Source organism: Crinia signifera, chromosome 8, assembly GCF_055691185.1.
Source record: "Crinia signifera chromosome 8, ASM5569118v1, whole genome shotgun sequence".
Classification (NCBI taxonomy): Eukaryota; Metazoa; Chordata; class Amphibia; order Anura; family Myobatrachidae; genus Crinia; species Crinia signifera.
This window is the reverse complement of record NC_139224.1, coordinates 3,161,045-3,187,106: the sequence shown is the minus strand read 5'-3', so window position 1 is coordinate 3,187,106 and position 26,062 is coordinate 3,161,045. Positions and strand designations below refer to the sequence as shown.

The 26,062-nt window shown below is 47.6% G+C and overlaps 1 protein-coding gene across 3 annotated transcripts; it reads left to right on the top strand.

The window, feature by feature from the left end:
* Window positions 1–89: 89 nt before the first annotated feature.
* ARIH2 (ariadne RBR E3 ubiquitin protein ligase 2) lies at window positions 90–26,062 on the top strand. Of its 3 annotated transcripts, none has more exons than XM_083155587.1 (15): window positions 90–239; window positions 4,455–4,820; window positions 10,754–10,821; window positions 12,719–12,782; window positions 14,050–14,197; window positions 14,302–14,423; window positions 15,077–15,186; window positions 17,304–17,421; window positions 19,408–19,458; window positions 20,339–20,360; window positions 22,851–23,002; window positions 23,497–23,640; window positions 24,175–24,243; window positions 24,630–24,713; window positions 25,438–26,062. In XM_083155587.1, exons 2-15 carry the CDS (start codon window positions 4,566–4,568, stop codon window positions 25,507–25,509), a joined length of 1,479 nt encoding a protein of 492 aa, XP_083011713.1. In that variant the 5' UTR covers window positions 90–239; window positions 4,455–4,565; the 3' UTR covers window positions 25,510–26,062. The 3 variants fall into 3 exon arrangements, with proteins under 3 accessions (XP_083011713.1, XP_083011712.1, XP_083011714.1); XM_083155586.1 differs by having other exon boundaries at window positions 98–254; XM_083155588.1 differs by lacking the exon at window positions 90–239 and adding an exon at window positions 276–297.

Here is a 26,062-nt window from a genome sequence, read left to right as displayed (position 1 = left end):
GGGAATTGTAGTCTCCGAGCGCCGGCAGCAGCGGCACAGCGCACCATGTGACCGGCCAGGCCTCGCCCTACGTGCGTTGTCATAGCGCCGCACCGCCCAGCACCTGGGCGGCGGAAGTGACGTCACACAGAGAGAAGCACTTCCGGTGTGGGCAGTCGGTGGAGGTGGAACGGCTGCGGCGGTTATCGGAGCCACCTCCCCCCAGGACCCTGCGCGGCGCAGCTGGGCGTCGGACAGAGGTTGGTCACTGCTAGGTGAGGCCGGGAGCGCACATCTGCGGGGGCTGCATGGGGCTGGGTAAGATCATGGATCCGGCCACACGGGCGGCGCTGGCTGTGGGAGGAAGGGGATTTGTCAGGAGTGACGTATACCTGCGTGAGTGAGGCTAAAGATCGGGACAGTGGTGGGGGAGGGGATAAGACAGGGATATGAGGGAGACTGATTACTGTGTGTGGGGGATGTGGGTGCATGAGATGCTAGTGCCCCAATGGATGGCGCACTGTGAGTGTCTGATGAGCTGGTGCCCCCCAAGGATGGGGCACTGTTGGTACATGAGGAGCTGGTGCCCACAGGGGTGGTGGGCTGTGGGTGCATGAGGAGCTGGTGCCCCCCAGTAATGGAGGGCTGTGGGTGCATGAGGAGCTGGTGCCCCCCAGTAATGGAGGGCTGTGGGTGCATGAGGAGCTGGTGGCCCCCAGTAATGGAGGGCTGTGGGTGCATGAGGAGCTGGTGCCCCCAGGGATGGTGAGCTGTGGGTGCATGAGGATCTGGTGCCCCCAGGGATGGTGGGCTGTGGGTGCATGAGGATCTGGTGCCCCCCCAGGGGTGGTGGGCTGTGGGTGCATGAGGAGCTGGTGCCCCCCAGGGGTGGTGGGCTGTGGGTACATGAGAAGCTGGTGCCCCCCAGGGGTGGTGGGCTGTGGGTGCATGTGGAGCTGGTGCCCCCAGGGATGGTGGGCTGTGGGTGCATGAGGAGCTGCCCCCCCCCCCCCCCCAGGGATGGGGGCCTGAGGATCTGGTGCCCCCAGGGATGGGGTGCTATGGGTGTATGATCAACTTCTAATAAGGAGTGACTGGGATCACTAAATTACTGAGGCTAGTAATGAGGGTCAAAGATCAGGGGTGTCAGGACTAGGCAGATACTGAGGTGACCCGTTAGACCAGGCATGTCCAAACTATGGCCCTCCAGCTGTTGTGAAACTACACATCCCAGCATGCTTTGCCACAGTTTTGCTATTAGGGAATGCTAAAACTATGGCAAAGCAAGATGGGATGTGTAGTTTCACAACAGCTGGAGGGCCATAGTTTGGACATGCCTGCGTTAGACCATCAGGGTTTCTTGTAAAACATTTCCATATGTGCAGGTAAACCTCTGCTTTTGCAATGGGTAGACTAAAAGTGCTGATCAGTAGATTGCTGGAGAGAGTGCATTTACAATACGGTGCTATAAACATGCATCAGACAAATGAAAACTGCAACATGCTGGAGATGTTTATGGTCTGTTGTACTAATATTTTGTAATCTGATTTCCATTTGTGTTAACTGACCACTGTTCTATCCATTGACAAGTCCTGATGCTTCTGGTGTAACTGATGCTTACCACGATGTGAACACTGCTGATGACAAAGTGCTTTTACTGGAAGCAGTGCTGACAGTAGCAAAGGTAAAAATGGGAGAGAACCCTCGTCGGACAACACAAAATACATCACTACACTCCTCCATTGCCCTGTGTCCAAACCCTATTAATGCAAAAGACTTCTACCTTGTAGCTGGGTGGTCTGACCGTTACTAAGAGCCAGCACAATAACTCAAGCTTTTCCTGTGTTCATCGTCTGCAGATCACAATAATTGGCTTCACTGATATACCGACCACTACCCCACTTAAACGCCTGTGGAGGTCTCTTTCTTACTTTCAACTTTGCCTCAGTCCTTTTAATAAGAAATAAAGGTCTAATTAATAGAATGTGCTTATTGCTAATACTAATACATATACTGTAGGAATAATGTTACCTGCAGATTTATGAAGACCCAAACTAACCAACATAGCCTTTTGCATTATTTATAATTGTAGAAAAATAAGGGGGGTTCTGTGCCTGGGACACCAGTTAAAGCTTCTCGCTCCTACTGGTTCCGCCACTTCTACGATCGCAGTAGTGAACCGGTTGACAATGCCTTTTTGGGATCTGTTGCTTTTGGGGAAGACACGTCCCTGTCCTGGGTTAAGATGTGGCATGTAATGCAATAAATAAATCCTCCTGCAGTTGTTAATAAGGTTATGGTACTGTTGGGAATATAGTTTATGATACTGAAAATAATCATATACACATATATTTTACACACACATGGGAAAAAAAACCCCAATGAAAACCATTGTAGGCTGTAATTAGATCTCCTGCATTGTTTAAAGATGACTTTAAAAGGGAAAGGCCTAGTACTGGTAACCCAGGGCTGGAGCTGCCTCACACCCGTTCTCAGCACTGGAGAGGATCAGCGCATGTGCTTAATGTCTGCTGGCTGAGGTCCCTACTGATCAGAATTATTGTTCCAAGTTGCATCCACAGCCTCTGATGCTAAAATCACAAAATCCATAATGTGAGTCTGAATCGGGCACGCTTTGTGTTCTACCGCTTCAGGTGGATTCAGTAGGACAGCCGCCTCATCTTATTACCCAGATGCTATGCTGAAATATGGTAATGCAGCAGGAGGCATCAGACGTAGCAAGACAGACACACACACACACTGCATGCTGCTGCTGCATCCGTAGATGCATTGCTCGTCTGAGCATCCCTTATAGTGTGTACACATGGTACTTTTTGCCTTCCGATATTGACGATATAGTCAACATCGGATCGGAATCTGGTGCAGATTGCAAGGGTTTTAACCCTTGCGATCCCGATCCGATTCCGATGCTCGTTCATGTATCGCAAGGCAGAAAGTCTTGTCTGCCATGACTACATAGTGCAGATCTGCACCATATAGTCAGACTTGTATGCAAATCGGATGTGCCTTCAGATACTATCCACGATCTGATCTGATTGGATAGTATCTTAAGGCACATCTGACCGTGTGTACACACCATTAGGTTGCTCAGGATGGCCGGTGTCTGTATGCTGCTGGGGCCAGGGGTGTGGTATAGTACTCCGACGTCGGAATCCCGACTGCACAGCGGGGGGAGCGCAATGAAGCATCTTGCGGGCTCGGTGGCGAGCACATTATTCTCCCTCTATGGGGGGTCGTGGACCCCCACGAGGGAGCAGTCGGGATTCCGACGTCGAAGTACTGACTGTCTGAATCCCGACTGTCAGAGAGCCGTCCGGCACCCGGGGCCAGTGGGTTACTCCCGAAGACACAGGCTTCGGCATGCATTGATAAATCTGCCTTTTCCCATCCTTTCCACACCTCCAAACGGCTGCAGCATGTCAGCCATGCTGTGGTTTAGGGGGCGCTGTGCATCACAGTATGAGGTCTGCACATGTGTCCGAGATGTACATAACCATCGGGTTGGTGTACATTTGTGATTCGGCCCCCTGACTGACAGCTGTTCTATCAAGCAGGATTGGATATTGTCCCTGTGCACAGCGGCCTATGGCCTGCCTTGTGTACTCAGCATGAGAGACTGATTGGCCATCTGGCTGAATTTGCCACCCTATCTGACAATTGGTAAGTGCATACATAGTGTTCCTGACAAACAGGGGTCAGAGCAGTTATTCTGATGTGCAGAGGGGCTTTCCTGCACACATTCCCAAAAAAGGGATATGCCTCATGACAATTCCCCAATTTAGAGGGGTCTACAGCACTTACGGAGGTGGTGGGCTACCTCCAAGGTCTTCCCTCTAGATCAGTGTTTTTCATCCACTGTGCTGTGGTACGCTTCTAGTGTGCATGGAGCCCCCAGATCTAGAAATGCCCAAACCAGTTTACAGCCACCAACAGTTCAACTGTTCTTTACTGGTCTCTTCTTTTCATGTAAAAGACCAATGTATTTTATTTTTGTTACCTGTGGGGACCAGTGTGATTGTTTTTTTATATGATGGGTACATATATATATATATATATATATATATATATATATATATATATATATATATATATATATATATATATATATATATATATATATATATATATATATATATACATATATATTTTTTTTTTTATATGGGTACATATATATATATATATCTCAAGTCTGTCGTCGGTGGATTGCTCGTACAAACAGCTCAATGCGCTGATATGTATGATTGTGCTGCAGTGCCGATGCGATATATCGCTGGTTCACACCTGCCATCGCTCCCATGTCGACCAGTGTGTACCCAGCTTTACAAGTGTATTTCTCAGTATATGTTGTGGTGTTTTTATTCTTCCAGTAACGGACAGGACATTTGTCATTATTCCTCCCTGCAACATGTGATGTTTGCCGATGTTACTCAAGTGCCTTCCTCCTTTATCCCCAGGATACAACACAAGCCAGATGGGTGCCAGACAGCAGCAGCTCATCCTGAAGTGAAGGGGCATGCACAGGATTTTGGAACACTACTAGTGACCCCCCCTACCCCAATGGTAAAATGTCTGTAGATATGAACAGTCAGGGCTCAGACAGTAATGAGGACTATGACCCTAATTGTGAGGAGGAGGAGGAGGAAGAAGAGGAAGATGAACCAGGAGACATAGAAGACTATTACATTGGGGTGGCTAATGATGTGGAGCAGCAGGGGGCAGACTCGTTTGACCCAGAGGAGTATCTGTTTACCTGCCTCACCTACAGGGAATCGGAGAGTGCACTTAATGAGCAGATGGCGAGCCTGGCGTCCTTGGTAAAGGTGAGAAGTCGCTTATAGTGTCCGTGTTATGTGTAGTTCATGAGTTCTATTATCCACGCGTGTGCATAGCAGGTGTAACACACCCATGTCACCATTATCCACGCGTGTGCAGGGTTGCAGGTCTAACACACATATGTCACCATTATCCACGCGTGTGCAGGGTTGCAGGTGTAACACACACGTCACCATTATCCACGCGTGTGCAGGGTTGCAGGTGTAACACACACATGTCACCATTATCCACGCGTGTGCAGGGTTGCAGGTGTAACACACATATGTCACCATTATCCACGCGTGTGCAGGGTTGCAGGTCTAACACACATATGTCACCATTATCCACGCGTGTGCAGGGTTGCAGGTGTAACACACATATGTCACCATTATCCACGCGTGTGCAGGGTTGCAGGTGTAACACACATATGTCACCATTATCCACGCGTGTGCATAGCAGGTGTAACACACATGTCACCATTATCCACGCTGGCAAAAGCGTCTGTTGTGGCTGTTAATACATCGCTCCGGCCACTAATCACTGAGGGGGGATTGCCGGGGACAGCCCCGCCGTGCGTAATTCATTGGGGCTGTCCCCAACATGGGGTGCGCTAGTGATACATTGGGGAAAACGTAATCACCCCCCAGTTAACTAGCGTTAAGTGCATTTCTGCCCTTAACGCTAGGTGTTGATCAAGTATATACAGTATATATTTTTTATATTTGATCTTGCAGTAGAAAATCTTAGGGGGGGTACACACCAGAATGATTAGGGCTCAATTCCATCAATCTGGATCCAATTCCGACCGATTGGATGCAGATTGTATGTAGATTGGGCATGTTTAGGTCCAATTCCGATCCGATTCCAATCCGATGCGCGTCCCCGCTGTCGTTTGGTCGTTTTACAGATCTTACCTGCTGCAGTGAGGATCTGTAAAAGATCCATTCAACTGGATACAGACTCAGATCGGATTGGGATCAGATTGGATGCAGATCGTTAGCAGATTGTTAGCAGATTGTGTGCTCCAACAGATCGTGCGAAAATCACACAATCTGCTAACGATCTACTAACAATCAGGATCGTTTTGTTGTGTACCTGGCCTTACAGACCATGAGGAGAATCCTGCCGGCTACCACTAGGTGGGACCTGGCAGTAATTCAGTTGTTGCTCCGCTTGGGCAAGAACAGACACAGCTGCTATGCTGGCAAGTAAAAATTAGCTTGGACGCGGCTAATACTAGTCTGGGCCCAATCATTGCCATAATAAAAATAAAAAAAATTACATTTAATTGCGAATCTCGATCTCTGGTCACTTGGACGGGAGTTCTACAAAATTTCTAGCTGCACTGCACGCACGTCTATGGGGAAATACTAGCAGAGCCGCTTACTGCAATGGCCCCTTGCCGCCTACACTTGGGAATAAACCAGTAAGAGGTCCCTGATCGCTGACAACACGGGGTAGGAAATAGGAGTCCTTGCAGTATTGGGTATCTTCATCGCTTCCTGCCTTGTTCCTAATGTAAAATTGCTATAAAGTGCAACAATGCACAGTCAAACTCTATCCCTATTTGGGTCATTTGGGATTTATGCTGTAAGACAGGGATGGTGAACCTTCAACCCTCCAGATGTTTTTGAACTACACATCCCAGCATGGCCTCCAGCAGTTTTAGTATGGCAAAATAGCAAAACTGTAGCAGTGCATGCTGGGATGTGTAGTTCAACAACTGCTGGGTGGCCGAAGGTTCCCCATCCCTGTTGTAAGATTTAGGCCAACATAATGGGGCTGCGTAGTGCAGGGTACATTGGCAAATGTGGGCGTTTGTGTGTTGGGGACAAGTACAGACCTGCAGCAATCCTGTCTGTCCTGTTCTCATGTTAACAGGAGACTGTCTGTAAAAGCTCAATCCTGCTAAGTCTCTGGGTCCTGTGTCCTGCGCTGTGATTGGCCCGTGAGATAAAGCAAGTCTGATATCTAGTGGCAAATCTGTAGGAATTATAAAACTGCGTGTAGCTGAAAACCGCTCTAAGGGGGATATTCCGACTTTCCAACAATCCGAACATTCAATTCCGGCTGTCGAGTTACTGTCAGAAGAAGAAAAAACTGTGGCCCCCCTATGGCAACATTTTTATATAGGTCATAGGGGCGACACAATTAATGTTGACCACTATTGGTCGACAGGTCAAAAGGTCCACGTAGCTTTTGTCGACATGAGCACTGTATAATTGTGCTTCGGGCATTAGATTCTAGCTCTGTGCCCACCTGTATGAATAGAACTCGTGTTGTTCAACAGTGTTCGACCTACCGACCGTTGCCCAACGGGCCTGCACCGTGACCTAAATTTCAGCCTTTTATTATACCACTTTCAGTCATGACACCCGAGATTTTAAACCTGGTACAATCCTGGGTTTTTTAAATCCCGGGTCAATTGCAGGAGTGCAGGACCTTGGATTTTGGTTGACTGAAATCCCGGGAATAACCTTTCAGACATACAGGATGATGCACGTGAAAAATCCCGGGTTTTTATCGTATGTCTGAAAGGGGCATTGGATACCTACAGATCTCATTACAATGTAAATAGACACCTCTATCTGTCGCTTCCCACTACGAAGACTAGATTGTATACATTGCTCACTTTTAGGGTTCGCACTTGAATGAAAATATTATGTTTTTCTAACAGCAGCGCCATTCCTCAGTGTTGTACTTTGACACATGGTAAAATCAATGGGTTCTTCCATGAGATGTGCCTGCAGCCCCCCAGCTCAGTATATGATGACGTACCGCAGGCGATTGCTTTGGATAAGGCTGTATGACAGCGTCGTGACCCCATGAGCTAAGAAAAGAAACCCTCTATACCTCTCATCGCTGCTTCAGATATTATAACTGTGCCGCACTGTGACCGGGCTGCCCCTGCGCGCGGTGTGACCGGGCTGCCCTTGCGCGCGGTGTGACCGGGCTGCCCCACTGATTGGTCATTGTCTAGTCCTAGGACCCTTTTACCACACAATTGTAGTGTTTAAAGCATTGGGATGATCATTTTAAACATCATTTCTGAGCATAGTTAAATCTGTAATGCCGACAGTTAAATGCTTTAAATAAAATTAAATTGGTGTACTACTGTTGACAGCATTAGTGTCGACTAAAATATAGCATGTGAGCCCAAATTATTATTATTATTATTATTATTATTATTATTATTATATATTTTTTTTAAACAATATGGTCAGAGGAATCCATTGTTGTCATTTTAATAACTAACGGTCTATTCGTTAGCCCCAGTTTTTTTTTTTTCTTGGGGGGGGGGGGGGGGTACTAAAGTACTGGGGAATTTGCTTTGGGTGTCTGGCAGCTGCTCTGGTCAGAATACGTTCTGTGAGCCCTGACACTACACAGACATCAGAGCGCCCGTGTAAGGTGGTGGAGAGATTTTGATGGAAACCTCTATACCCTTTGGAACTCCTTTCATTTGGAAGGAGCAATCCTTCAGGATCTAATGTCTTCTGAAGATGGTGTCAGTTCCTGTGATCAGACTCTGGAAATGTTTTGTTTAGAGGTTCGGCACTATGGGGGGATCCAATAAGCCCTGATGCATTTTTGGCTGATAAAACAGCCTGATAACGCAACTTATCACCAGTGCTCGTTATTGTGATATCCAGTTAGAGGCCGTTTTTATCTGCTGAAAAGGGACCCACGATCAGGCAAGCTCCTGATTCATGTGGTATCGAGGCTTTGGTAACTGCTTATCGGGGACTATGCATAAGTATAATACTCAATACGTGCTGGTATCGGAGGGTAAGGACGCACGCATCAACTGAGATGAGGCTGGGAGATAATGGAGAGTGAGGTGGAGGCCAGATGATGATCAGAGTAAGGGGGTGTGCGGACTGAGATGAGGTTGAGCGATAATGGAGAGTGAGGTGGAGGCCAGATGATGATCAGAGTAAGGTAGTGTGCGGACTGAGATAAGGTTGAGCGATAATGGAGAGTGAGGTGGAGACCAGATGATGATCAGAGTAAGGGGGCGTGCGGACTGAGATGAGGTTGGGAGATAATGGAGAGTGAGGTGGAGGCCTGATGATGATCAGAGTAAGGGGGCGTGCGGACTGAGATGAGGTTGGCAGATAATGGAGAGTGAGGTGGAGGCCAGATGATGAACAGAGTAAGGGGGTGTGTGGATTGCGATGAGGTTGAGCGATAATGGAGAGTGAGGTGGAGGCCTGATGATCAGAGTAAGAGGGTGTGTGGACTGAGATGAGGTTGAGCGATAATGGAGAGTGAGGTGGAGGCCTGATGATCAGAGTAAGAGGGTGTGTGGACTGAGATGAGGTTGAGCGATAATGGAGAGTGAGGTGGAGGCCAGATGATGAACAGAGTAAGGGGGTGTGCGGACTGAGATGAGGTTGAGCGATAATGGAGAGTGAGGTGGCGGCCTGATGATGATCAGAGTAAGGGGGTGTGTGGACTGAGATGAGGTTGGGAGATAATGGAGAGTGAGGTGGAGGCCAGCTGATGATTAGAGTAAGGGGGTGTGCGGACTGAGATGAGGTTGAGCGATAATGGAGAGTGAGGTGGCGGCCTGATGATGATCAGAGTAAGGGGGTGTGTGGACTGAGATGAGGTTGGGAGATAATGGAGAGTGAGGTGGAGGCCAGCTGATGATTAGAGTAAGGGGGTGTGCGGACTGAGATGAGGTTGGGAGATAATGGAGAGTGAGGTGGAGGCCAGATGATGATCAGAGTAAGGGGGTGTGCGGACTGAGATGAGGTTGGGAGATAATGGAGAGTGAGGTGGAGACCAGATGATGATCAGAGTAAGGTAGTGTGTGGACTGAGATGAGGTTGGGAGTTAATGGCGAGTGAGGTGAAGGCCAGATGATCAGAGTAAGGGGGTGTGTGGACTGAGATGAGGTTGGGAGATAATGGAGAGTGAGGTGGAGGCCAGCTGATGATTAGAGTAAGGGGGTGTGCGGACTGAGATGAGGTTGGGAGATAATGGAGAGTGAGGTGGAGGCCAGATGATGATCCGAGTAAGGTGGTGTGCGGACTGAGATGAGGTTGGGAGATAAATGAGTGGGGTGATGATGATTGGGGGAAGGAGGTGGTGATTTATAGAGGACTGATGATAATTGGAAGGCGGTGTGTGGACTAAGATAAGGTTGGAGGTAAAGAGGAGGACTCTGTGGAGGCCAGAGGAGGATGATCAGAGGGAGGAGGTGTGTGGACAATCTGTCAGACATAGAGCCAGCTGCCTCTGTATGGTATCCATTTGTTTCTTGCCTTTGCTTTGTGGATAAGCAGAAATATTAATAATGTAACAAAATCGATGCAATCTTCCCTGAATGATGTCATCCGAGCCTGGAACCCAGCCGTATGACTCTGCTCTATCTGAGCGTTATAGGCCGGGGACGCTGCAGAGATGTCCCAAGGAGCGCAAAGGAATTGATCATTTTCCGAAATTCTACAAGCCCGTGATACAGAGCTCCGTATAATTTATGTTATTAGTAACTAACACCTGTATCTATATTGTTCCTGTTCTAGCCAGTATTGTACATGGGCCTTACTGCTGCTTTTCTGTGTGTGTGTGTGTGTATATATCTGTCATACACGTGTATAGGGCAGTGTCAGACGGGGCCGTATTGTATCCGGTGTAATACACATACCAGTAGCACAGCTGCTGTATGACCTAAGGGCTGCCGCGCTATATTGCTGCTGCTGTTACTACCCCCACCCCCTGTGGGATTTGGTGCCATCAAAGATTGGTTTAAATAAGACAAGGGCCTTATTTCTTTCTTTCTAAATTTCTCCATAATAAACTCTTATCCTAGGGGTGCTGTGACGAATTCTGATACTCCAGAAGTTTGGAACCATTGGCCTACATGTATCCTGTGATGTCTTTTACCATATGCGCAGCCACCGTACTGTAACGCTTGTGTTCTCCCCCTCAGGTATCTCATTCTGTGGCAAAACTCATCTTAGTTCACTTTCACTGGCAAGTGTCAGAAATCCTGGAACGGTAAGTGTCTCCTGGCCCTCATACACCGTACGCCACTGCATTACGTCCCCGTCACGCCCTTATACACCGTACGCCACTGCATTACGTCCCCGTCACATTACGTCCCCATCACGCCCTTATACACCGTACGTCACTGCATTACGTCCCCGTCACATTACGTCCCCGTCACGCCCTTATACACCGTACGCCACTGCATTACGTCCCCGTCACATTACGTCCCCATCACGCCCTTATACACCGTACGCCACTGCATTACGTCCCCGTCACATTACGTCCCCGTCACGCCCTTATACACCGTACGCCACTGCATTACGTCCCCATCACGCCCTTATACACCGTACGCCACTGCATTACGTCCCCGTCACATTACGTCCCCGTCACGCCCTTATACACCGTACGCCACTGCATTACGTCCCCGTCACATTACGTCCCCGTCACGCCCTTATACACCGTACGCCACTGCATTACGTCCCCGTCACATTACGTCCCCGTCACGCCCTTATACACCGTACGCCACTGCATTACGTCCCCAACACATTACGTCCCCGTCACGCCCTTATACACCGTACGCCACTGCATTACGTCCCCGTCACATTACGTCCCCCGTCACGCCCTTATACACCGTACGCCACTGCATTACGTCCCCAACACATTACGTCCCCGTCACGCCCTTATACACCGTACGCCACTGCATTACGTCCCCGTCACGCCCTTATACACCGTACGCCACTGCATTACGTCCCCGTCACATTCCATTCAATGAGACTGTAGGGTTATGTGATACATTTACTATGCACACCGGCTGTCACTTGTCTATGTAATGATCACATAATGTGAGATTTAGAAGCCACCGGTGCCACTACTGGGGGAGTGGAGACAGGTTTTATCCCGCTCTTTTGACAGATTTTAGGAATCCCTTTACTTTCAGAAGGTTCCCCCATTCCTTGAATGGAATACTAAGGAGTAAACTTACTGAGATGCGTTCTGTTGAAGATTATATCTATCTACTAAAAGGTGCTAAATAATTAGAATCTGATGAGTTGTTATGGGGAACGTTCTACAGAGCTAGAACTGTCATCCTAGTAAATATACTCCTAATTTGGTGTCCTTCCGCCTGTTAGAGAGGCACATACCTCCTGAATAGAGAATCTACCTTGTATACTTAGTAAATGAGGATTAGGTGCATTATGTTCTGTGACTGCAGTCTCCGCTTCTATCCAATCTGGACTCTGTCCCAGAGCTTTGGGCGGAGCTTCTGCAGTGAGTGTATGATCCAGTGGCGTATCTAGAGTGGGTGCGGGCAACACCCTGTGCCCCTTCTATACTGTCACAGCACTGCAAAATCACCAGGAAAATGGCCATTTCCCCCAGAGACTTACAAACACGAGACTGTGCCAGAGCACCCATGTGCTAGTGCCAGCTAGTGTGGAGGAATAGAGGCCCCGGCTGTGACTGCACACTGATAAGCCAATGACTGCGCCCGTACTATTGCAGTTTGTCAGTTTGGGGTTTTTATGAATGTTACTGTAGTCCTTAGCGTAGAACTGACAGTCCCATCGTGATCTGCAGACGTCGTAGTTGTGTAGCCATTTATAGGACGTCCGCTCCGGACTGATGTCTCAGAGGGTCAGACTTGTCTGTTACAGTTGCTCTAGTACAGGCCCAGCCAACCTGACGGCTCTCGGAACCTGCACATCCCAGCATGCCTTGCCACAGCTTTAGCATTCCCTAATAGCAAAACTGTGGGAAGGCATGCTGGGACTTGTAGTTCCACAACACCTGTAGAGCCACACGTTGACCAGGCCTGCTCTAGTACATTGCAGCTCTTTGCCTTATAAAGAATAACATTTGTACCAAATACCTGTAGCCCTGATGTAATTGTGTTTCTGTCTTCTAGGCATAAACTGAATTCTGCGCAGTTGTTAGTCGACGCCAGAGTTCAGCCATTATCGTTTAAACATGTGAGTGGTTTGTATACACTTGTGACTCTCTGCTGTAAATCACACATTGGCCTGTTTGTTTAAGGGCTTTTTTTTTTACATTTTAAAGTGCACTTGCTATGTACAGGCAGTCGCTGAGCTGCGCAGGTATTCCTGAGACCGCCAGCACGTCGCTAATGTCCGTTCTGCCTCCACGTCCCCGGTCCATAGTGATTCCATAGGCTACGTCACTGTAACCAATGCATACAACTGCTTCCTCTACTGGTATGGTGTATGCTCAATAGGTCCACCCATATTTGGTCCACCACTGAAGGTCAATATGGCTTGGGTCGACATGGCTGCGGTGGACAGGGTGGGAGATCGACACAAGCATTAGGTCGACAATAGCACGTTCGACATGCTAAAGGTTGCTATGACTTTTCACGTGTCGACAGGCGGAATTTTATGTCCTACCATTCACTAGGGCGTGGAGGGAGACTAATGTGCCGAGCGCAGCCAGTCACCGCGCCCAAAGCATGGCGAGCGCAGCGGTACACTTTGATGGTGTCCATGTTGACATTTGGGACACAAACGCCTGAATTACGTTGACCTTGCCATTGTCTATCTAATGCAGGGCTTGGGAACACCGGCCCTCCAGATGTTAATGAACTACACATCCCAGCATGCCTTGCATCAGTTTCAGCATGGCCACATAGCAAAACTAATGCAAAGCATCCTGGGATGTGTAGTTCATTAACATCTGGAGGGCCGGTGTTGCCCAGCCCTGATTAATGCTTATGTCGACCTTTCAATCCACTCGACCTTGGCCATGTCCACCAATTTCATGTCGACTTAAGCCGTGTCAACCATCAGTGGTCAACCCAACACCTGTCTAGCTAATGACCCATGCCCTGTTATTGACATGAATTTGCCATTTCAGTGGCACAGTGGTTGGCATTATTTTCAATGCCCTTGGATTGGTTGCAATCAGTGGCCCTGTATGTGTGGAGTTTGTATGTACTCTGAGTGCTTCTGCTTAATACTGACATTGCAAAACAGCAGAGGAGGTTAATTGGCTCAGCCCGAGTCGCACTGAGCCTACAGCTCTGCCCGGCGTCCTGCTGTAATAAAGCCGTCGGCTCATGCGTATCGGATGTCTGGGACGGTCGCACACAATCTTCTGTATGTATGCCAGATATTGTGCATAAATAAAGTTAGGAAATATGGCTTTAATAAGAAAGGTAGGTGCGTGTAAGTTGCCTTTCGTCACTATCCATGCTGCTAACCCTGGCTCCATTCCTGTCCCCAGGTTATGGCACATTCCTCCCATCACTGCGCGGTGTGTATGCAGTTTGTCCGGAAGGAGAACCTGCTGTGTCTGCCCTGTCAGCACCAGTTCTGCCGCAGCTGTTGGGAGCAGCACTGCACTGTTCTGGTGAAGGATGGGGCTGGCGTTGGTAAGTCCTTTCAGAAGCCGGCTGACAGAGCTTGCCTCACATTGTCCTAGAACATTGATCCACTGCATCGGTTCTAGACTATTAACCATTTGTTCTTCCTTCAGGGATCTCCTGCATGGCCCAGGAATGCTTACTCCGAGCGCCAGAAGATTTTGTTTTTCCTTTACTGCCTAATGAGGAACTCAAAGACAAATACAGACGCTATCTCTTCAGGGACTACGTAGAGGTATTTGTACACGCGGCGGCTGTATGGAAACGTGTAGGGATTTATGTTGGCAGCCTGAAGATCCGCCTTTCTGTGCAGGTGTGAGAGCCTGGCCCTCAATGGGCGTAAAGACTGGCCCAAAAATCCCTGCATGTTATAATGCCTGGATCCTATCTGGGTGCAGTACCATAGTGTAAGGTGTAGAGGGCGCTGTGTGGGGAAGCGGGTACATCTTCAAACGAAAAACTAGTTCTTTGGGTGCGTCGTTCTACTGTCCACCAATCAGGTGGCAGTATTTGGGATCTGCAGAAGCTGCTTTTTAATGTGGTTTTTAGAGCTTTTCTATTTACTTCTGTTAGATCATGTTGATACTTGAACCCCATGTTGCTCAGAAATGAATGTCTCTAATAGCAGTATCTGTATGATTGGCATGAGTGATGGCTGCTGCTGGCACCTTGTGCTCTGTTTAGGTTACAGTCACTATATGCCATGATTTAGTGCTGTAGTCATTTGTCGTGTACAGTTCCCTCTGTAGCATGGCTGACTGTGCACCACCAGGGGGCGATGTAGGGAGTCGCATGATGCGCCTTTCTGCAACATCACACTGCACCTAATTTGATTGATCCTTTTGTATGATTCACATCCTGGGCCTTTCTGCTTCTCTCACCCTCCAGAGCCACTATCAGCTACAGCTGTGCCCCGGTGCTGACTGTCCAATGGTCATACAGGTTCAGGAGCCGAAGGCTCGTCGCGTACAGTGCAACCGATGCAACGAGGTCTTCTGGTGAGTGCGGGAATGTGATGCATACAGAACGTAGAGTTCTCTGTAGATGACGGCCTGCCCTTTCTGCTTAGTCTGGAGGAGGGCGAATCTCACAACTGCACAAACCTTACACACAACTCTTGGTTTAGTAAAATCTTGCAGCTCGGCATAATTTGTTGACATTCATAATGTTGACAATTGTACTGTCAAATTCCTTATGTTGGCCGGAAAAGTGTGTTACTTGCTGACCTTGTGAACAACATTGATCGGTCGGGGACCCTTGGTTGCATTTCCAAGTGCAGGGAGATGACTGGTGTGAGCGACTGTGAGGTCCAGTCGCCGGGAGAAGTGCGGAGGCTGTCAGCTGCGATGCTGATAGCCTAAAGTAATTAAAAAGTAGTGAATTGGGGCTGAAACAGGCATCTTCTGAAAACATCACCCTGTTCCTCAGAGCACCAAGGAAAAAAACGAGTCTCTGAGGACAGGAAGGAGGGGTATTGAGGGGGGTGGAGCTACGGGCTGCACTAATCTTCTTGGTGCCCGATCCACATGTCCTGGATTACCCACAATCCAAGCATCCACCTTGGCCTAGGAAAAAAGGATTTTACGGGTAAGAACCTAAAATCCCCCTTTTCTGGTGTTGACACTTACTGTATAGTCATTGTTGACATACTGACTGCAAGACACTTTGTCAGCTAGTAATGTGTTGCCTATAGTACATATCCTCAGGCAGCTGTTACTTCATGCAGGGGCACCGGGGAAGCCCCCACTTGATTAGCGTACGTACCGCTTTAAAAATAATGGCATCCACATACGGCTTACAAAGGTACCAGCCCTGTACGGATAGAATAGATTAGTGTACATTGGTACTTTTGCACATGCCGGATACTTCATGTTGCCCTGGACTCTGTGACTTGACACCTCTCCGGTCACATTGCCCTAGACTGTGACTGACCGCCTTTCACATCCTGTTGCTCTGGACCATGACTGGCTTCCTCTCCCGCCCCCCCTGCTCTGGGCTCTGTGACTGGCCGCCTCTCCCGCGCCCCCTGCTCTGGGCTCTGTGATTGGCCGCCTCTCCCGCGCCCCCTGCTCTGGGCTCTGTGACTGGCCGCCACTCCCGCGCCCCCTGCTCTGGGCTCTGTGACTGGCCGCCTCTCCCGCGCCCCCTGCTCTGGGCTCTGTGACTGCCCGCCTCTCCCGCTCTGGGCTCTACTGGCTAATCTATGTAAAATAACAATACATAGATTAGCCTCTGATCTCGGGGTATTCTTTCCAGCACTCTACAATCACTCATTCTGCCATCATTAATTCATACCCATCGAGGAACCGCTACACTGCAAGTGCCCGGACCCACATGGGTTAATGTTTCACAAAAACACCTGAACCGCCTGCCAGGTCTATTTTTAAATGTCTTCTGGCCGCACAGCGCCTATAAAATGCTGGTAGTCTCCCCTGTCCCTTACTGGGCTGCTCAATACAAATCGCACTTCATGTCCTGGCAAAGGAGTTGTTTTTATCACTTTATTTTATCAAAAGGCTTACAAAAAATTGTCATAAAAGCATCTAAAATCCGTATATTTGTGTCGGGGGATTGTGAAGCCTGTTGCCCACAGTAGCAGAGTATTTCAGGAGATGAATGTGGATATATTTTGGGCAGCAGTGACCCGTGAGATTAGAGCAGCGTTTGACAGACTGGAATGAGCAGGGTTCTCAGCAGCCCCCAAGAGCGACCTGCTGTCTAAACAGGCCACTAAACCCCGACATTGATCTGCTAAGAGGAGGTTGTGACAGATCCGAACTATAGTATGGTGGTTTAGCATTTCATAGTATCTCTTATAACAAGTCCAATTTCTATTTGGCTTTTATTAAAGACTCAAAGCTGTAATTGTCGCCTCATGCTGCTGCCATCTCTGGTTCTGTCCATTTGTATGAATTTACCAATCCACACCTTATGTATCTGCCCCGTGAGAATGCTCTGGCTCTGCCGACGAGCCTGGCCCCGCGCTCCGGCTCTGCCGACGAGCCTGGCCCCACGCTCCGGCTCTGCCGACGAGCCTGGCCCCGCGCTCCGGCTTACCTTCCCTTCCCTTTTTGTGGTCTTTAAAAAATGTTTCCAATTTTCTTCTTTCTTTAAGCTTCCGGTGCCGCCAAATGTACCACGCTCCCACAGACTGCGCCACCATCCGGAAGTGGCTGACAAAGTGCGCAGATGACTCAGAAACGGCGAACTACATCAGTGCTCACACTAAAGACGTAAGCTGTGAAAGTGGCGGGGGTCTCGGTTTATCAGTTGTGTAGTCGGACAAAGACCTATAAGTGTTACTGTAACAACTTGTACAGCGGAAGTGTAGACTTGCCCACATTACACCAGTGTTCTGCTGCTTCCCCCCCCCCAACGCTGCATTTTTAATGCACTACAATGCACTGTATGTGAGCATCACCCCTATTCTGTTCCACTTGTGATGACACGACGACATTTGTGCAGACTAAGGAATAATTACTAAAGTGTGAGTTTTTAGAATAGAGAGTTGTTGCCGATAAGAACCAATCAGAATCTAGCTATTCTCTTCTAGAAGGTGCTAGATAAATCCGTCTAATCTGATTGGTTCTAAAAAAGTAAAGCCCCCATACACTCTGCGACTATTCTGGGTGCTTGCATGCGCATTTAGTTGCAGAAGTCTGCAAGTTTCTGGAGAACCCCAAATGTTTCTGTACAAATAGTTTTTATTTATTTGAGCAGAAAATTGGGTCCTAGTAACGGGTCAGGTGATTGGCTTAGTTGGAAGTCTTTGCACCCTTAAGTGTCTTTACCTGAACACTTTTAGGCTGGGTACACACTTGGTCGAACTTACAACGGATTCGCCATCACACTGACTGAGCAGCCCATTCTGCTAAACATACGCTCTTACTAATTGGCCGCTGAATGTGCCACCATGACGTCACAGCCGGACGGGCTTTTGAATTGGCCTGCGCGGTTCCTGCAGCACAGTCAGATACACCGATAGATCTGTGCAGATACGGCTGTTAATGATGATGTTCAGACCTATCAGAAGTACGCACCCACCGACCTCACAATATATTGCCTTACGTTTGAATGGCCGATCGATCTCCCAGTGTGTACCCAACTTTAGATGATGAGCTCTTTGGATTTGGGCACGGACGGTCCGCAGATCAAGTTGTTTGGCAGTTTGTTCCATACAATGCGATCTGCAGGGTTCATATTCAGCACAGGCTTGGATTCTGTTCTAGGAGGGGTTGGAGAAAGCTTCCAGGCAGGTGCATAGCCAGAGAACAGCTTGTCTGCTATTGGTGAGTGTGCAGCTAATTCTTTCTATAGTTGAGGCAGGTATTGTAGATGTGCAGTGTTGTGACGCAGAGCCGGGAGCAGCCATCCCAGACTGTGCTATTCTGTCTCCCTGTAACAGTCGCTCAGATCCGCAGACAGCTGGCGCAGGAGTCATAGAACACAGTGTTCCTTTAACAGCGGCACTTACTGCTCCCGCTCAGTGATCCAACTTCACCTGATGAATATGGCAAGAACTCCATCATCTCATTTTCAGGCTCTGGTCTAGAGTGTGAAGGCTCTAGGCAACGCTCTCCACAAATCTGTATCCCCTAAGAAACCGCTCAGACGCATGGGAGCAGATTCACATGTGGGCTCCCCCCGGCCAGTCAGCGTTGTTGGGATTCTGCAGGCACATCCATGGGCAGCGAGCAGATTCTGCCTTCCATGACATAACATGCGATGCTGTACCAGTGGCTGATTGAATCTGCCCCAAGCGTCAGTGCTGTCAGAATATTATCCGTAATCCACTTGAATTGCGAGGTTCAGCGCAATGCCCGCCGTTCTGATGGCCACAATCACTGTTTCCACTTCGCTGAAAGGAACACAGGGGCAGATTTTTTACGCCCGGTGAAGTGATAAAGTATCTGGTTTTTATCACTCGGCCAATCAGCTCCTAACTGAAGTTACAGGCTTGGTTTGAAAAATGGCAGGTAGGAGCTGATTGGCCGGAGATAAAAACCAGACACTTTATCACTTCACCGAGCTTAATAAATCCCCCCCGCAGGGAGGTGGAAACAGCAAGTGAAGGGGCGGGAGTAGAATGCACTGACGGCGAGCTATCGGCACTGATCGCCGTCACAGGGATTGAATACCCCTCCTCGTGTATGCTGGTAGCAGTTATGTTACATTATGTATGTTTTGTGTATTGACTTTCTTTATTTATTTTTCTCCAGTGTCCCAAGTGCAATATTTGTATCGAAAAAAATGGTGGATGCAATCACATGGTACGTAACACAACCAATTGTACATCGGAGAGTCCAATATTCATGTCTGCAGTGCAGTAATCCATTAATAATGTCTGTATTTCAGGGATTGCTGCTGTGTATTAAATAAATAGCATTCACCTTCAGTGTTTACCCCGTGCCGGTGACATGCTGCTTTACTACCGAAGCTGCAGACCCAGTGCTGCCCTGTCTGGTTACTCAGTGCTTGTTTTACTATTAAAATAATAGAAGTGAAGAAGTTGTAGTAATGAGTGAGGAAGACTCTGACGCACTCTAATAATGAGGCGAGGATAGTCTGTTCTGATTTCCCATCCCCATGTGGAGCTGTGTTCTGTACCCCTAATTCCCTATGTGCAGTATAGGGGCAGTGCACGCCTATAGTGTACATGTACCGCTACATGAGAGAGAGGTGGGTGATCTATGTACATTGAGGATAGTTATAAAGGAAGCCATTGCCATCCCAGATAGCTCGCAGGTCCGGGCAGAGCCTTTAACCAAATGTCCCTCATTGTTTCGGGGCTCCGTGCCACAGTGCCAGTTGCAAAAGTAGTGATTTGGCATCGCCCACTCATGGGATTGATGCCATGCAGCACTTATTACCAATGTGACTCTTTAGAAGTCTACATAACTGCTTACATTGCTTGTGTGTCTGTGCGCGTTTGCTGCTTACATTGCTCGTGTGTGTGTGTGTGCGCGCGCCTAACTGCTCACATTGTGTATGTGTGTGCGCGTGCCCCTAACTGCTCACATTGTGTGTGTGCATGCTTAACTGCTTTCATTGCTCGTGTGTGTGTGTGCGTGCGCGTGCGTGCGTGCGCCGGCAGCTCACACAAGTAATGCTGTTAGTGGTAGTATTGTAACACTGTCTTCTTTCTTACAGCAATGTTCGAAATGCAAGCATGGTAAGTCACCGCGTCTGTGTAGTAGGTTTCCATTGCATTAACTTAGAATTCGAGGAGGTCAGAGCATTGACCAAGGGCAGCAGTCACATGTGCAGGTTCATTCACGTGTTAATGGCAAGTTTCTGTAGGGTGTTTATTGCTTTAAAAAACGTTGAGGGCAGTGGATGGCTCAGCAAGATTGCTCAGGGCACAGCGATGTGTCAGGTCCAGTGTTCTCCACCGACGGATTTATCCAGCATGCAGGAGATTGGTCCCCGGGCGGTAGCCACGCGCCTAGTAAGATTTGTGAGAGAGTGCAGTTTATAGCACCACTCAGGGTAATCCGAAGGCAAGTGCGGTTGATTAGATGTTAAGGGGGAAATTGTAGGAAGCGATGTAGAAATAAAGTACATGCCAATCAGCTCCTAACTGCCATTTTCTATATTTCCTAAATTACAGATATGAGCTGATTGGTTCTTTGAGGGGTATTGTTTATTTATAAAGCACATACTTATTCCGCAGCGCTGTACAGAGACTATTATTACCAGTTATTATATAGCGCACACATATTCCACAGCGCTGTACAGAGATTATTATTACCAGTTATTATATAGCGCACACATATTCCGCAGCACTGTACAGAGACTATTATTACCAGTTATTATATAGCGCACACATATTCCACAGCGCTGTACAGAGACTATTATTAACAGTTATTATATAGCGCACACACATTCCGCAGTGCTGTACAGAGACTATTATTACCAGTTATTATATAGCGCGCACATATTCCACAGCGATGTACAGAGACTATTATTATTACCAGTTATTATATAGTGCACACATATTCTGCTGCGCTGTATAGAGACTATTATTACCAGTTATTATATAGCGCACACATATTCCGCAGCGCTGTACAGAGACTATTATTACCAGTTATTATATAGCGCACACATATTCCGCAGCGCTGTACAGAGAATATTATTACCAGTTATTTATATAGCGCGCACATATTCTACAGCGCTGTACAGAATATTATTACCAGTTATTATATAGTGCACACATATTCCGCAGCGCTGTACAGAGACTATTATTACCAGTTATTATATAGCGCACACATATTCCACAGCGCTGTACAGAGATTATTATTACCAGATATTATATAGCGCATACATATTCCGCAGCGATGTACAGAGATTATTATTACCAGTTATTATATAGCACACACATATTCTGCAGCGCTGTACAGAGACTATTATTACCAGTTATTATATAGCGCACACATATTCCACATCTCTGTACAGAGACTATTATTACCAGTTATTATATAGCGCACACATATTACACAGTGCTGTACAGAGACTATTATTACCAGTTATTATATAGCGCACACATATTCCGCAGCTCTGTACAGAGATTATTATTACCAGTTATTATATAGCGCACACACATTCCGCAGTGCTGTACAGAGACTATTATTACCAGTTATTATATAGCGCACACATATTCCACATCTCTGTACAGATAATATTTGAACATTCACATCAGTCCCTGCCCCAGTGGAGCTTACAATCTATAATCCCTACCACATGTACACGCGCACACAGACATCCTAGGGTTGATTTGTTGGGAGCCAATTAACCTACCAGTATATTTTTGGAATATGGGAGGAAACCAGAGTACCCAGGGGAAACCCACGCAAGCACGGGGAGAATATACAAACTCCACACAGTTAGTGCCATGGTGGGAATCAAACCCATGACCTCAGCGATGTGAGGCAGTAATGTAACCATTACACCATCCGTACTGCCCCGTATATATAACACATGGTGGGAGTAGAACCCATGACCTCAGCGGTGTGAGGCAGTAATGCTAACCATTACACCGTCCCTGGTGTTTCAATATGTGCCAGTATTTCCCAACAGGATAAATATCGCCACTCAACTATTGAATACTGCCGTTGAAGCATTGAAGGGTGTCCGATCTGCCTTTTTTTTAAAGTTGGAAAAAAAACTGCTGCGGCTTGTCGAATTCACGGCTGTGTTCGGACAATCCATGGCCGTTTTCGACAATTCGCAGACTTTCTTACACTGTATGTTGAATACCGACTGTCCATGTACTGTCAGATCAAGAGAAAAACGGCTGGAATTCTGTCAGTCCATCCGACAGTCAGAATCCCATATTGGCTTTTAGTACATCTGTTCCTGAAAGAGAAATCCTATTTGGTTCTATTTGTTTGCAGATTGTATTCGTTGGTTTTTATCAATGTGAGAGATACATTAGTTAGTACAGCAAAAGTTGACGGGGACACAGGACGGGTTATTTAAAGTATATTACAGAACAATACAAAGTAACAGGAAACATGGTATAAATGCAATAGTATTCCTATAGAATAACATGGTTAAAGGTAGCAAGAACTTGGTCCCTTCCGATATCCCCTGTACTCTGGGGAGGGGGGGGGGGGGAGGGGATTTGTACTTTGTAACCATATATGACTGTGTCTGTTCTCAGACTTCTGCTGGATGTGCCTTGGGGACTGGAAGACACACGGCAGCGAGTATTATGAATGCAGCCGCTACAAGGAGAACCCCGACATTGTGAACCAGAGTCAGCAGGCCCAGGCCAGGGAGGCGCTGAAGAAATACCTCTTCTACTTTGAGAGGGTAAACAGCAGGAACCAGAACAGCCAATCGCATTCTAGTACTAAGATCTAGCTCCGCCCAGTGTTCTGTGCTTTCCCGCTCTAGCATAAGCTTCCATGTTCACATTCCGCATAGATTTACTTACTGCTCTCAGAAATGGTCCATTATTTATCATGTCGAACATTCATAATTTGGGTTATTCACAGGGTACCATAGAAGATTGCATCTCCTATAAAGCCATAAACCTTTTCTGGGGGTACAGTAGAACATTTACATATGCCCGCAGCATGGGAGGCAGCTGGAGAAATGGCCACCGCGCCTGTGCAGTGGAGTCTGAGCAACTCTAGTGCTCAGACTCTGCTAGGTGGCCTGGCCGGAAGAGGCTGCACACAGACCGCTTCCTCTCTGTGCGCCCCTGGATTCTGGGGTGACCTCATTAGCTCCTATTGCGCTACTTGCTGCATTTTGTCTTCCCGCGATCAGCTGCTCTTACACTGGTTGTTTGTCTCCGGCAGTGGGAAAATCACAATAAGAGTCTACAGCTGGAGGCCCAGACCTACCAGCAAATTCAGGAAAAGATTCAGGAGCGGGTCATGAACAACCTTGGCACCTGGATTGACTGGCAGTACCTACAGAATGCTGCAAAACTGCTGGCAAAGGTAACGGATGCAGCATATCACCAGTATGGAGCTGGAAGGACCTTGTAGTCTTAGTGTGTTGGACCTTTCATTCACCAGTTTGCTAGTTAATATTACAAGTGTTAAAGCCCCCCCCCTTCCCCCGCCCATCTATCTCTTCACTCGTTCTCTTCCCATAGCCTCTCGGCTTGGCCCCTGGCCCTCTCCCAATCTTCTCTCTGCCCCTTCTTCAGCTACTGTCTCTTGCATTGTTCAGAAATACAATGCATGCATAATCCTCATAGGAGCTGATTCTGGATCACTCGCGCCGGGACGTTGTCCCGCTGCTCGGAAATAAGTCCATTCCCGTTGACTTTTATTTGCGATGGCAGGAGAAAGTATTGGTGCTTAAGTCCCATCCTACCCTCCCTCTTCCATGACCCCTGAGTTATTGCACAATACGTTTTCTTTCTTATCAGAATATTGCCTGTTAGACCCCTGCCCCTTGCTTCATTGATGATGTGTATTTAAAGCCTGATTTTAATAATTGTTCCTTTCTGTATCCCTTGCTCTCAGTGCCGATACACTCTGCAATACACATATCCCTACGCTTACTACATGGAGTCCGGCCCCCGAAAGAAGTTGGTAAGTTCTCGCTTATCATTCTAGTTTATATATACGCAGCGGCTGCCCCAGTGATGGTACCCATTTACCAGCGGCCATAGGAAGCGTCAATGCCGACTGGCCCAGATTTCTATTTCTATACCTGCAGTAATGGGCTGTAACCTGTTGCTGCTTCCTTGGTTATTGTTGTCGATTGCGGCTTTATCAGTCATGTGTGACCTTTTTCAGTGATGTCATTGGTTGCTGGGGCATCGATAGGCTGCAATCTAGTCTGTGTTGTGAATAGAATGTACATCTACTTTTCCTAGCTGCTACTGCGAACCCTCTGTACAGCTTTCTGGCACCTGATCATTACCCCTGTGACACGTACCCTGGCTCTGTGTGACATGTGCGCATCTCTCTTTCAGTTTGAGTATCAGCAGGCCCAGCTAGAGGCAGAGATAGAGAACCTGTCCTGGAAGGTGGAGCGGGCAGACAGCTACGACAGAGGAGTGAGTTACTATAGAGTCTCTAGATCACCTAATCACATAATGCATGTTTATTATACTGTTATGTTGCCCAGTTTAGTCTGTGAAAGCCATAGGTGTACCATGCGTGTAGTGAGGTGCAGGCCGTGTGCAGTGATCACGCCAGTGAAGCACGTGTACAATTATGTGGTGCAGGATATCTGGAACCATCAGAATTCAGAGTCCGCTCTATCACAAGTGTCTGGCTCGTTTCTCTGGAGGATATAGCTGGTACAATAGATATTATTCCAGAAAACTGCGTCCAGTCTGTAGAGAAGATTGATGACCCTATAATGCAGCATTTATAACCTGGGTCAGTGCGGGTTAAGGTGCAGTATGAAAGCCCCAAATTACATAACCGGCACTTATTCAATCCAGGTTAAACCTGGGCCACCTTCTGTATAATGGGCGCCCCTGGATTAGTGTGACTGGTGTGACCCAGCTCGGACCCGGGTTCAAAATCTGCTCCACAGGAGGTTTCTGTCCGCCAGACGCAATCCCCTGTACCTAAGGGTAACTTCTTCCCCTCTCTTCACTGCTTGGTACATCAAACCCTTAGTGAATAAAGGAGCTCTGTACCCTGGGAACGGTCCAAGGTGTTCACTTTTCACAAGCAAAGGTGTAATATTAATAATGTGCCCAAAGGCCTTTAGTGTTGGTGTACATGGAACTGTGTAACCTAGAACCTTTTCTCCTCTTGCTGCCACAGGACCTGGAGAACCAGATGCACATAGCGGAACAGCGCAGAAGAACATTACTAAAGGACTTTTACGACACATAGGGGGCAGGAGCGTTCTCCTCAGGAGAAGTGTGAGCATGTTGTGGTGTGCCAGAGATTTCAGGCTGCAAAAGGGGATTGGGGGGAGGGGGGGGGATGAAACGAAACGCAGTAGCTCTGAGGAATGTGAAGAAAATCCATCTTTCTTACCCTGCCCGCTCGTAGGAAACCTGGTCTGTTTTAGTTTTTATAATAATTTTTTTCTTAACTCCGCCTCTCACCTTTGCCAGATTAGCTGCTGTGTATGGCGTACCAGTACACATCTTTTTTTTTTTTTCTTTTCTTGTTCCTTTATACCTATACGGTGTCCTCTCCCGGGCTTCGCCTGCCTGTTGTCCACTACAGAAAGCAACACGAGAAGTGGAAGCGTTTATTCATTCATTCATTCTTCTTCTTTTTTTTTTCTGTCCCCGGATGACAAGTGTTGGAAACGTAGTTCAATTTTTTGAATGGCTGTTAATAGAATTAGATTATTATGCAAATGTCCTTTTGAACTGTTGTACAATTATACAGAAAAAAAAAATAGAATTACAAAAACACTTTCTAAAAACATTAA

What these genes read in the sequence shown, in the direction of transcription:
- ARIH2 (XM_083155587.1), top strand. Translation starts at nt 4,566, where the DNA reads ATGTCTGTAGATATGAACAGTCAGGGCTCAGACAGTAATGAGGACTAT. An exon ending in CCGGCCCCCGAAAGAAGTTG is followed by an intron (nt 24,244 to 24,629) that starts GTAAGTTCTCGC and finishes TCTCTCTTTCAG; the next exon opens with TTTGAGTATCAGCAGGCCCA. An exon ending in CAGACAGCTACGACAGAGGA is followed by an intron (nt 24,714 to 25,437) that starts GTGAGTTACTAT and finishes TTGCTGCCACAG; the next exon opens with GACCTGGAGAACCAGATGCA.